Source organism: Mastigoproctus giganteus, chromosome 12, assembly GCF_048544385.1.
Source record: "Mastigoproctus giganteus isolate SK-2022 chromosome 12, ASM4854438v1, whole genome shotgun sequence".
NCBI classification, from domain to species: domain Eukaryota; kingdom Metazoa; phylum Arthropoda; class Arachnida; order Uropygi; family Thelyphonidae; genus Mastigoproctus; species Mastigoproctus giganteus.
The window spans coordinates 53340800-53354042 of NC_143586.1; the positions used below are offsets into that span (position 1 = coordinate 53340800).

Genomic DNA, 13243 nt, shown 5'->3' on the forward strand with positions numbered 1-13243 from the left:
TTGGCTTTATGATGAATGTAATGGTAATTATATAATAATGATATACCCTGTTTTTAAAAATTGATCTCTCTCCTCCCTAGCTAGCAGTTTTCAGTAAACCTAACACTTTGATAGCATCAGCAAGTGTTCTTTTAATCCTTCTATTTAAGTGTGTCCCGTCTCTTCTGTTAACAAGCACAGACCACCTGAGAAAATTGTACCCAATGAGCCTTGTAGTCTCTCCAGTGCTGAATCGATTGACAAGCCTCGTGACTTTCTCCCATTGTGCCTGTGCAGAATTTCAAACACTTTGTTTCAATCCTAACCAGTGACTTTTTCTCAGTGTTGCTCTGTGCTTAATTAAATCCTCTTATCTCCTACTTTAATACTACTAACATGTACAATGTATCACCTCTTGTGCCCTTAAAAGATGATAGCTACTCTGTAATGATGTTGTCTTTTAGCTCCTGACAGACATACCCTGGTCCTATTGCACCAGCCCTCTTTTGCAAATTTTTTTTTTTTTATATATTACCTGGTCTTGGCGCATTATAGCCTTAGATGCTAATGCGCCAATAAAATCTAAACAAACAAACCTCTTTTGCACAGTATATTTTCTGTTTCCCTGACAGTCAAGTCTCCAACTATAGTTACTTCCTGTGGGACCAAGGATCTTTACTTTGAAGGATGTCATTGTGTTGTCTGATGTTGGAGCATGGGTTCAAGTATTGAGCTGAACAGCTGATGCTTGATTGGTTCCATTTCTCATAATCCTTCTGGGCATCAACCCTCTTCTTACATCAAATATGCAGAGGCATACCCTGTGGCAATATCATGTCCTGCTAAAGGTATCTTCACAAAGAGGGCACAAGTAATGCATCTAATAATCATGATTTGTATTTCTCAGAAGTTCTCTACCGAACAGAATCATTCCCTATTTTAAGCCCTTTACTTTGCTGTTCTAGTCTGAAACATGAATTTATTTTGAATTTAATTTAAGAACAATAAAAAAAAACTAAGAGACGAAAATAATAATGTTACATTAATCCCACTTATTTCCAACTTAACTTTTAAGTTGGAAAATCAATTATTTTATAACATCTTATAATAGTTGCTTAAAATGTTTGCCTATTTGGATACACACTTCTGCATGTTGTAATAATGCTTGCATTGTTCTCTGTCATCAGTTGATCATTTCAAATGTAATCTGCATCATCCAAAATTCTCCAATGCAGTGCATCCCTATAGTTAACCTTTTGTATGTATGCTAATGGTTTTTTGTGATCCCAGATGAGCAGTGTAATGACTTGAGATTTAGCTGGCCCAGGATAAAGACCCACACCCCTTGACCAATCCACTGGTTGGGATAGTGACAATTCAGATAATTGGTGGGGGGATAAAATGCAGTGGGCTCCATCATAATGAAAATACATATGTCATCACATCAAAGGAAGATCTTCAAAAAGGTCTGGCAGCTTTTTTTCCCCAAAAATAGGGTACAGTTTTTTTTCACTGATTGTTATTCACATAAAATTGATTAATTGGCTTCCAACAACTGCACCATACATCTTGCCAAAATCTGGAAATTAGTTTTGACTGTTATACAAGGATTGTCACTATCCCATACATGCTCATTATGAATATTATTCGCATCATTGGCAAATACGGTGAACCTGCACACATCAGGATTTGCCATCCAAATTAAAAATGAATAAATCTAAATTTAGATAAATTTATTTTATTTAATGAAATGTTTATTTTTTTGCTTATGCTGCATAAGTTTGCTTTCTTGCATTGTTTACTAAGATTACTAATAATAATCTTCAGAGTGCTGTTTTTGTTGCAAGTGCATGGATGTAAATGCTTTTTACATAGTATACCCTGATCATTTGTGTTAGGAACTCCAAAGCAGATATTTTCTCAGTAAGTGTTTCCAGGACTGACATATTGCTGTTAGGAAGTGCTACAGTACTAGTGACAGAATTGTGAAATGACCCCATCTTTCCCTTATCCACTTTTATATGAACTTTCTTAGTATCACTTGAGCAATTAATCTTTGAAGTTTGGCCAGTATTCAGTTAAATACTTCAGTCTTCCAGCTGGCATACTTAATGTCCAAGTTTGCAGACGATACGAAGGTTGGCAGGGTTGTCAAGGACACTACTGACACTATGCTACTGCAACAGGATCTGGAAAGGTTGAGCAGATGGGCTGAGAGGTGGTAAATGAAGTTTAACATTGACAAATGTAAAGTACTACATATGGGGAAACTGCAACCCCAGAGCAACGTATCAACTCTGTGGTACTACACTGACAGTGGTAGAGAATGAAAGGGACCAGGGGTGGTTGTGCAGGCAGATATGAAGTTTTCTGAGGAGTGTAGATGGGCTGCAAGAGTAGCTCATGGTGTATTGTCGATGATATATAGGAATTTTTCTAGCAGGGATAAGGAGGTGATTATTCCCTTGTATGAGGCAATGGTCAGGCCACACCTAGAGTACTGTATACAGGTCTGGAGGCCTCATTTCAAGAAGGAGTAGGGATGCTGGAACGAGTACAGAGAAGGGCAACAAGATTGTTCCATTCACCAAAGGGGTGCTCTTACGAAGAAAGGCTTAAGTTTTGCAAATTACAGTGTCTGGAGACTAGGCACCAGCGAGGTGATCTGATAGAGGTGTATAAAGCCTTGAATGGTTTGAGCATGCATCAATGCTGATGGGATTCTTCCTCTTGCTCAGAATAATCACCTGAGAGGGCATAAATTCAAATTCAGGAAAGACAGATGTAGGATAGACGTGAGGAAATTTGCCTTTAGCCAGTGGGTGGTTGGTTGGTGGAAGAGACTTCCATCCCTTGTCGTGGAAGTTGATAGCCTAAATAAGTTTAAGGCTCAGCCGGACAGGTATTTTGAACGAACAGAGGGGTAAAGTGGAAGTGGTTATTTATTTATTTATTTTTATTTCATTTTATTTTATTTTATTATTATTTTTTTTTTTTTGGCTGATGCTGCATAAGCTTGCTTTCTTGCATCAAATGCCTCTACTAATGCAAAGTGGATTTTAGTCCTTTTTTTTTTAATGTTTACTTGTATAAGTTCGTGTGAATGCAGATTTCTATAATTAGCCAAGGTGCAAAAAAGCCATATAACTTTGGAGCATAAAGCCTTGTGCTATGAAGACTAGAGCTTAAAACATTCTTTATTGAATTTCTTTTTTTACTTGCATTGCTTTGTATTTGTTGCAATGACAAATCTTCCTAGTAACCTTGGATAGCAATATAAAAGAAAAGTGTGCCAAATAATAAATTTTTGTAAGGATGAAAGGTAAGTGTATTTGTTTATTATACAAATAAATTAAATTGTTGAAGTGAAGAGAAGCAATTCAATATATAGAGCAAGGAAACCTTAGGTTTTCACTTCATTAACAAAAAAAAAGTACTCTTCTTGTGTTCCACTCATTACTTAGGTGCTGAAGTATTGTTACTGATTTATTTGTTGGCTAAAAGAAAACTACCTACAATCTAATATATACCACAATCTTCCATAATTGAATTTATATCTCCTAGTTTCTAGTATCATTTATAACTGAATTTCACCTTGCACATTTATTTTAATTTAAATGTTTATCATGTTGTACATGCCATTTTACGATCCTGTCTGAAGTGCTTAATTACCAAGCTTTGTAGCCTGCATATTCAAAGTGTTTCTTCATATGGGCACCCTCTTGCTGATTTCCCTAAGCATTCACATATCTTTCAACCTTTTTTTTAAGAAGGTTGATACATTTCTTTAGGTGTGTGGTCTCCATACTTGGATACAGTACTCCAGAGTGCGGTTTCACCTTTTCCTTATACGGTGGGATTAAGGCATCCTTATTTCTACAAGAAAATGTTTGATAAATCATCGGTCAGACACTATGGATCTTTGATCTGCTAGGAGCATAAATCTCTCCTCCTCTACTGTCTCTTTAACTCCCCTTCTTGTAATGTATAAGTTGTCTTGGGATTGCTATTCCACAAATGTAAGAACTTGCATTTTGTAAGAACTGCACTAAAATATAGTTGCCTCTTTCTGACCATTCTTGAAGCCTGACCAAGTTTGAAGGAGTACTTGGCACTAGTCATTAACAACTGATCTTGTTACCATCTGCAAATTTTAACATATACTGGTTTGTTTGTTATTTGGTTTTTAGGAGCATTAGCAACTAAGGCCATATTGCTCCAGGGATATGCGGTGGTCATTCCCTGACCTTTCCGCATCCTCCGTATTTGGTGTTCATGGGCTTGAACCCCCCCCCCCCGTCTGATCAAGAAGCGTGTGCTACGCACTGCTGCTCCTGGCTACAGAGGTGCCACATATACTGGTGTTCAAAGAAAGTGCCTCACCTAGGAATTTTGCATTTCTAACCATTTTTCGCAATGGTATGTTACATTAATGACTAGCATCACAAATAGAAATATAAACAAAAGATATTTATTAATAGATAAAGCAAAGCTAAGTAATTGACAGGTGCTCTCAAAATATTCCAAAATGAACATTTGCAACCTTTATACAACACTTTTGATAAACACAACAATTATGGCTGAAATGTTATTGGAAGCCCTCAATTTGCTTCAGTTTATCATTTTAAATGGAAAACAAAATAAAGTTCACCAGGTGCAAACTAGTATTTAGTTGAACTGCCTCTGGCCCTGATTACAGCAGTACCTGTCAAGGCATTGACAAGATCAATTATCTGAAGATAATTAACCGTTAGTTCGTGGTTCCAAACACAAATTATGGCTTCTTGAAGTTCACCAAGGGTCTTTGTTTTCCTTCTGGCAACTGCAGATTCCACACTATGCCAATGGTTCTCTATAGCATTCAGGTCTGGGCTGTTTCCTGGCCAGTTAAGAGTTGTAATGGACCATTCTTCCAACCAATTTTTACCTGTAACAAATGTAAACACATTACTGTCAAACCTCTAATGCAGAAATGAAACTAAAGTAACTACAGAAGTGCCTACTTCACTTTTTACCCGATGACAAGGAGAAGAGTCTTTCTGAAAGATGCAGTTACTTGGCAGGTTGAAATGGTTGGCAGCAGTTTGCCTTCCAATATAGCCAGGTATCCATTGGCATTTACGGAACCTTTTTATAAACTGCAGGTGACCTACTTTGCGATACAAAATGCACCCCCATACCATTTGGCTGGTAGGGAATTTCACTGTAGACACCATACAGTCTGGATGGTATTCTTCACCATGTCTACGGCAAATCATTTGTCTCCCATCAGAGCCAAGCAGGTTGAATTTTTTTCTCCTCCAAGAAAATAACGGACTTCCACTGCTCGGGGGTCCATTTGACATGCTCCTTACATCAAATTAATTTCATTTTTTGTGCAAGGAAGGGCTACTTCTTACGATGACAGGCTACAAGTCCATTTTTGAAGAGGTATCTTCTGACTGTTACTGCACTTGCTACCACTCCTGTGTGTTCTTCCCATTCTCTTTTCAGCTCAAATGAAGAAGTGTTACGGTTTCTTAGAAACCGTAACGCTTCAAAATGCAGTTTTGAATAGAGACTCATTTGCAACCGGTTCCTTTTTTCCTACTAGCAGAAACAGTATTCTTGTGTTTGGAAAGAAATTTACTCACTGTTGACTGATTACAAGACACTCTATAAACAATATGACATGAAGATCATCCTTCCTTATGTAAAGCAACAATAGCTCTCTTCGTGGCGTCAACTGCACGTAACTCACCATTCGGACCCACGCAAGGAATGACTGCAACTCCTGCAGAGCATGCTTATTTAGCATTAGTAGAGGCATATGATGCAAGCTTATGCAGCATCAGCCAAAAAAAAAAAACACTCCCATTTCACCCCTCCATTCATTCAAAATACCTGTCCAGCTGAGCCTTAAATTTATTTAAGCTATCAACTTCCACAACAAGGGATGGAAATCTATTCGACAAACCAACTACCTGCTAGCTAAAGGCAAATTTCTTCACATCTATCTTTCCTCAATTTGAATTTGCCTTCTCAGGTGATTATTCTGAGCAAGAGGAAGAATTCCATCAGCATTGAGCAGCCTCAAACCATTCAAGGCTTTATACACCTCTATTAGATCACCTCGCCAGTGCCTAGTCTCCAGACACTGTAATTTGCAAAACTTAAATCTTTTTTCGTAAGAGCAACCCTTTGTTCCATTCGTTAATCTTGTTGCCCTTCTCTGTACTCGTTCCAGCAGCTCTACATCCTTCTTGAAATGAGGCCTCCAGACCTGTATACAGAACTCTAGGTGTGGCCTGACCATTGCCTTATACAAGGGAATAATCACCTCCTTATCCCTGCTAGAAAAATTCCTGTATATCATTGACAAGACACCATGAGCTACTCTTGCAGCCAGTCTGCACTGCTCAGAAAACTTCATATCTGCCTGCACAATTACCCCCAGGTCCTTTTCATTTTCTACCACTGTCAGTGTAGTACCACAGAGTTGATACATTGCTATGGGGTTACTGTTTCCCATATGTAGTACTTAACATTTTTCAATGTTAAACTTCATTTGCCACCTCTCAGCCTATCTGCTCAACCTTTCCAGATCCTGTTGCAGCAGCATAGCATCAGTAGTGTCCTTAACAACCCTGCCAAACTTTGTCATCTGCAAACTTGGACATTAAGCTTGATATACCATAATCAATATCATTTATACATACAGAAAACAACAATGGACCCAACACTGAACCCTGAGGGACTCCACTAATATCATTAGTCCATGATGAGCAGTGTCCATTGATTACCACTTTGTCTTCTCCCCCTCAACCATCCCTTTATCCAGAGTAGCAATTTGCCTCCAGTGCCACACTGCTCCAATTTGTGCAGCAGTCTTCCATGTGCAACAGTATCAAAAGCCTTTCTAAGATCCAAATATATAATATCAAATTGGTCAGGCAAGACTTTCCCTTACAAAACCATGTTGTGTCAGAGCTATAACTGAAGTCTTGTCTAGATGATCCTGCAGTGCTTCTTTAACCAGTGCCTCCATTAATTTTCCTGGAACAGAAGTTAAACTCGCAGGTCTATAATTACTTGTCAGCTTTTGATCCTCCTTTGTGAATTGGGGTCACATTTGCACATCTCCAGTCTATGGGTACCTCCCCTGAGTCCAAAGAAGCTCTCATAATTATGGCTAAGGGTTTCGTTACTTCCTTTGCTGCCTCCTTTAATATAACTGGATAGATCCCATCCACCCCGGGTGCCGTTTTTATGTTTATCCTCAACAATTTCTGCTCCACTTTCCTCTCAGTTATTACAAAATCATCTAGCTCACTGCTGGAGTTTACTTCACCTCTGGCAGTCCCCTTCCTAAATAACTCCTCATGTGTGAATGTAGATGCAAAATAATAGTTTAGTTTGTTAGCCACTTGAGCAGGATCCTCAACTGTTGAACCATCAATATCCAGTGTACCAATCTGATTCATCTCTTGCCTTCTAGAGTTTACATAGGTAAAGAACTCTTTGCTGTTTTCCTTTGCCAAGGATTTCTCCTAATCTGCCTTTGCCTGCTTAATCTCCTTTGTGACTTGGTTACAGACCAGCTTATATCTATCATAGGCTTCCATGTCACCCATTAATTTATATGTATCCCATGCATTTTTCTTTTCTGCCTTGAACAATATTTCTTAGTTGGTATGTAAAGCATAGTAGCTTCCAAGATAAGTTCTTTGAATGCTTCCCATTTTGAATTTGTTGTTGGTAACATCATCAGTTGGTCCCACTATATAGAATTTAAATACTGTCTGAGACCATTGTAGTCTCCTTTACGTGACTACAATGGTCTCCTCCACTTTCCTCTCAGTTATTACAAAATCAAAAACCCTTCCCTTTACTCCTGATGGTAGTTACCTCTTAGAGTAAATCCCACTTCAGCACACTGTGATCACTGCCACCTATTGGTTCCTTTATCTGCAGATTCCTAATGCATGAAGAATCACTACTGATAATCAGATCAAGAGTACTACTTCCCCTAGTTGCCTCATGAACTTTCTGCTGTAGAAAACAATCATCCAATAAATCACAAAAGCCTTGCTAGTGTGTGAGTGACCAACCCACAAATTCCAGTCAGTATCTGGGAAATTAAAATCCCCTATTATAAAATGCTCTGATTTACTGGCCCACTCTATTTCCCTGTACAGTTGTTTATCAGACTCATCAGTAATTAGGCCTATAACACACTCCTACTCTCAATTTTTATTTCCCAGTGCTTATGTCACATCAAACTGACTCATCACTGCACTCTCTAGCGATGTCAACTGGTCATACTTCCCTGAATTTTTAGTTTCTTAACTAATAACATAATCCCTCCTCCCTGTCTATCCTTTCTGTACACATTGTATACTCCCCAATTCCAGTTCTGCATTCCTTATATCTGTGTGATGCCACATCTCTGATATCCCAACAATATCTGCCTTTTGATGTTTTGAGCAACACATCAAATTTATTTACCAAACTCCTAGCATTGGTGCACACGCAAGTATACATGCACCTCTTCCTATTCTTGGCTATTCTAACACAACCCATGTGTTTACTTGTACTGAAATGACTCCCAGCAGTCTCTGAAATGCCCTGCATCTTGTTTTCCAGGCTGCTGCTCATTCCAATAAAAGCAGTGCAAGAATCACTTTCACCTCTGCCTGTTGCTACTGTTAATCTATTAGTCCTTGTATCCCCCCAAGCTAGCAGTTTTCCGACCCACCTAACACTGCCTCGATAGCATCAGCAAATATTCTTGCACCCTTTCTATTTAAGTGTATCCCATCCCTGTAGACGCAGTCTCTCCTGTTAACAAGTACAGACGAGGCTGACAAATTCTACCCTTTGAGCCTTGCACAATCTTTCCAAGGCCAAATTGATCTAAAAGGCTCTCATCATATACTCCCTCCTATCGTGTCTGGGCAGAATTGCAGACACTTTCAAATTCAACCCTAATTCATGGCTTTTTTTTTTTTTTTTTTTCAGCAGTGACCTGTACTTGTTAAGTAATTCCGCTGGTCTCCTACTCTTAATATCGTTAGTTCCAACGTGTGTAACTATATCACCTTTTGTGCCCTTAAAAGATGATATCCACTCTGCAACGTGATCAACCTTTGCCCCTGGCAGACATACCCTGGTCCTGTTCCACCTATCCTTTTACATACCATGTTCCCCGTTTCCCTGACAATAGTCACCAGCTACTAGTTCCTGTGGGACCAGCGCATTCTGTCTTGGGGGTTGCTGCTGTGTTGCATGATGACCAAGTGCAAGCTCTGGGGTTGATGTGGGCAGCTGAGAGCTTGATGGGCCCCTCAATTTAGATCCTTCAAGGGCATCCACCATGTCCTTCAAGCTCTCATATAAGCCCATAATGCTGAGTTGTTGCCTGATTTCCTTACATCGTGTGCACACACAAAGACATCCCCCATGGCAATATCATGTTCCGTACCCGATTTTCTCCACAAACATCAAGCAAGCAGTGCATTTTAGAAGGCTCTGATTCAGTGGGCAATCCCCCCCCCCCTCAGTTCTTACCTGAGCCACAGCACTCCCATTAGCTCGAGCCTTATGCTTTGCTGCTCTGGTCTGAGTCATTATTTCGATTTAATTTCAATAAAATTTCAATTTCAGTACAAAATTATAACCCTAAACTTGTATACCAATACAGTTATAATGCTATATATATTTTTCAGTATAGAGTATTATCTACGAGTTCCGTATTTATAACTTCTGTATCAAATTAATTAATTATGTAAAGTTTGTAAAATCTATGTTGTTACATGTATTTAGTTAAAAAGTACAATTTAATTGACAATGAAGTTTAACAAGATTAATAGATTTTACTGATTAATTTACTATAATGTAGATAACGTATCATATAACAATGGCAGCAAGTTACGAGCGGTAAATACTACGGATACTTAAGTATTAATTAACTTTCAAATCTCTCTGTCTCAATTCAGAATAAACTAAGGATCCTGACCAGGTCTATAAGTTACTTATAGAAAATAATTTAATATAACAATTGTTCAATAAAGCCGCTAAATATGGCTAAAAAAACTTCTCGTTCAGCAAAGCTCAATTTGTAACATGTGGATTTGATACCCTTACCGATACTAAGTAATACCTACAAAATCTCTATCTAAGTTAAACTTTAAACTAAGTATCTTAACTAGGAATATAAAGCTACTCTAGAAAATAAGTTAATATGCCAATTTAAGCTAATTAAACAGAAAAACTTTGCTGTATATAGCTGGAAGTAACAGCTGATGCAATATTACATCAGCTACGCGTGTCAATCTTATCTGATGCAATCTGTAAGAAATATTGCCATATACTTACGCTATTTGGACGACAATTACAATTTTAAGGTGTGATGTACTTTTTTGGAACACTTGGATTTCAGAAAAGCTTTTGATACTATTCCACATAAGACTTCTATATAAATTGAAGCAGTGCAGCATTAGGATCTAGTTATTGCTATCAATAAATGGGTGGTTGAGTGGGAGAAGACAGATGTTATCAGTGGACATTACTTATCTTGAACTAATGTTATTCACGGAGTCTCCACTGTATTGTTGTTTTCAGTGTTCATTAATGATATATCAGGCTTAATGTTTAACTTTGCAGAATATACGAAGGTTGGTAGGATGGTTAATGATAGTAATCAAGGTATGCTACTTAACATTATCTAGAAAAATTAGGCAGAATGGCAATTGAAGTTTAACATTGACAATTGCAGGGTATAACATATGGGTAGCAGTAATCCCAGCCTAATATACCAGCTGTGTGGTACCACACTCAAGGTAGTGGAAAACAAAAGACCTGGAAGTAATCATGTAATCAGATGTGAAGTTATGAGCAGTGCAGACAGGCTGCCAGGAGAGCTAATGGGTTTTTGTGAGTAATATGGAGGAATTTACAAGGAGGCAATTATACTGTTCTATAAGCATTGCTTAGGCCACATGTTGAGTACTGCATTAGAGGTCTTGAAGCCCCATTTCAGGATGTTGATCTGTTGGAAAAGGTGCAGAGAAGAGCAACAAGACTAGCAAAGGGAATAAAAGGGTACTTTTTGTTCAGTTCTGCAAATTGCATTCGTGCCTTCTGTGGCTGCTTCATTAAAGGTGTTTCTTAGTTCCCTGTATTTGCTTGTCCTGTTGTTACCTGCCTAGTTAATAGAGGCCATACAGATCTTGGATTATAATAGTCTCCATTTTTGACATTAAAACCCATAATCCTTTTCTTTATAATTTCTTCATGTTGTATGTGTTAAAGACATTGCAAAAATACTCAGCTACATTCAGAACAAAGATTATATACTTCCATCTTGAATTCAGAATGTTTGTTATTTAAATTTTTTACATAAGTAAGAAATTGTTGGTGATATAAGAGAACTGACTAAATCTAAAGTGAATTCATTGTGGTTCCAGATATATAATTTTCTGTTTTAACTTAGTTCAATTATATTTTACTTTTAAATAATATTTTCTCTCTCCTCATAGGTTCAGAATACTTATGGAGTTCCTTTACTTTTGATAGCATGGAGTATAGCTGAAGTGACACGTTTTAGTTTCTATTCTTTAAATCAGTTGAATCTTCTCCCTTATATTGTTGTGTGGTGCAGGTTAGTAAAAAAAAAAGTAATTTCTGTGTGATATGCTGTCTTGGATTGAATTTTGTAATCTAATGAAATGTATAGGTTTCCAAAATTTAGGTTTGGTATTAAGGTTGCAGAAAAATGCAAGGAAGCAAACATCCCTGTACCATCTGCCATAAATAAAAATCAGTAAAACTAAAATGAATCTTTAATATACCTTGATATATGTATATGCCATATCTGTAAACTACTTCGTGTTTGCCAGATTTTTTTTTTTTTTTTTTTTTTCTTCCAGCAGTGCATTAAAACAAAACAGACTGCAAGAACTAAACTTCCCAAAGTGTCTTCTAAGCCCTACTCACTTTTCTCACAGAATCTCTTCTTTTTTTATCTCCTTTTGTTCAGAATATCTTGAACTGATTCTATCAAACAAATTCATTTGATATATTAGATATTTCTTGATGATTTTAATGCTCTTAATTTGCTTTTCCAGCTATATTGTCTGAACTGGTAGATGCTAAGGCTGTTGACAATAGCGCTCTTACCACTCAGTTTGCCACCTACAGTCTAATAGGCATTTTCACACTCAAATCTGTGGTTGAGTCTGTTCTAGAGGGGAGTGGCTTTTCTTTTTTCTCTTCTCACTGTGGAAAAATTAGTCTGTCTCTAGTGAAGGTTGCTTGATAGATGTATATTTTATTTTTCATCTGGAAAATTAAAAAACGGTTTTTAAAGAAGTCTGGCTTCCCCTCCCTATCCAGACAGATTTTAAAAAAAATCTGTGGCATATGTGCATTAAACTTGAACTTGTTAATCATACTTTGTGTATCTCTTAAAGAACATTTGGCATGTAGTCTGTGTTAAATAAATGTAATTGAATGGCTGATTTTAGTCTTGTGATCAATTCTTGTAGGGATGAAATCCTTCATTTCCCTTCCACTTGGAACTCTTTATCTGAACCATGATTTTCTGAAAAAGTGTCCTAATGTGGTTTAGGATAAGAATAAAGCATATCACAGTTGACTTATTCCAAAACATCCAGTTTGTTTTCTGCCTACACTACAGCTTCCAACAGGTGTGAACAAGTTATTAGTAAATCCAATCTTTCTCATCTCACTCATTTGAAATTTTGTCACCCTCAGAACATCTTGCCAACATTGTTTGTTGTAACAACAAACAAGAATTCTCGAGGTGAGTGCAAGCATTACTTTGATCCATATTCTCAGATCTGTTAGTTTAATATCATTAGCCCCTACATAAATAATAATGATTATTCCTTACTCCCCTTAAAATCTGACAATCTGTTGGTAACATTATCAATTGTTGCTCCTGGCAAACACACCCTGGTTCTGGTCCACCTGTCTTTATTACAAAAAGTATTATCCGTTTTCCTGACAGTAGTCTACCAATAAAACTAGATTACCTCCAACCAGAGCAGTATACACTTTACTATTCTTATCTGGGACCTGAATTGGGGGTGCATCACTTGACAGGTCATGAAATGCAAATCCCTGACAAGCCCCCAGTTACATTTGTTTCTAGGGCAAGCACTCGTTTCTTTGGCGACTCATTCTTCTCGCAATGCAAAAATTTCTAATTTGAAATTGGTACACACCTTACTTACATTGAGTGCAAAGAAAAGAATTGTCA

General features: G+C 37.5%; 1 protein-coding gene across 1 annotated transcript in view; it reads left to right on the top strand.

Annotated features, from left to right (window-relative positions):
- The window catches only part of Hacd1 (3-hydroxyacyl-CoA dehydratase 1), a 66660-nt gene that overhangs the window by 26151 nt on the left and 27266 nt on the right, over nucleotides 1–13243 (top strand). The window contains exon 4 of the mRNA XM_090385600.1: nucleotides 11499–11620. Coding sequence (XP_090241726.1) covers nucleotides 11499–11620 — 122 coding nt within the window. The remainder of the gene's footprint in view (nucleotides 1–11498; nucleotides 11621–13243) is intronic.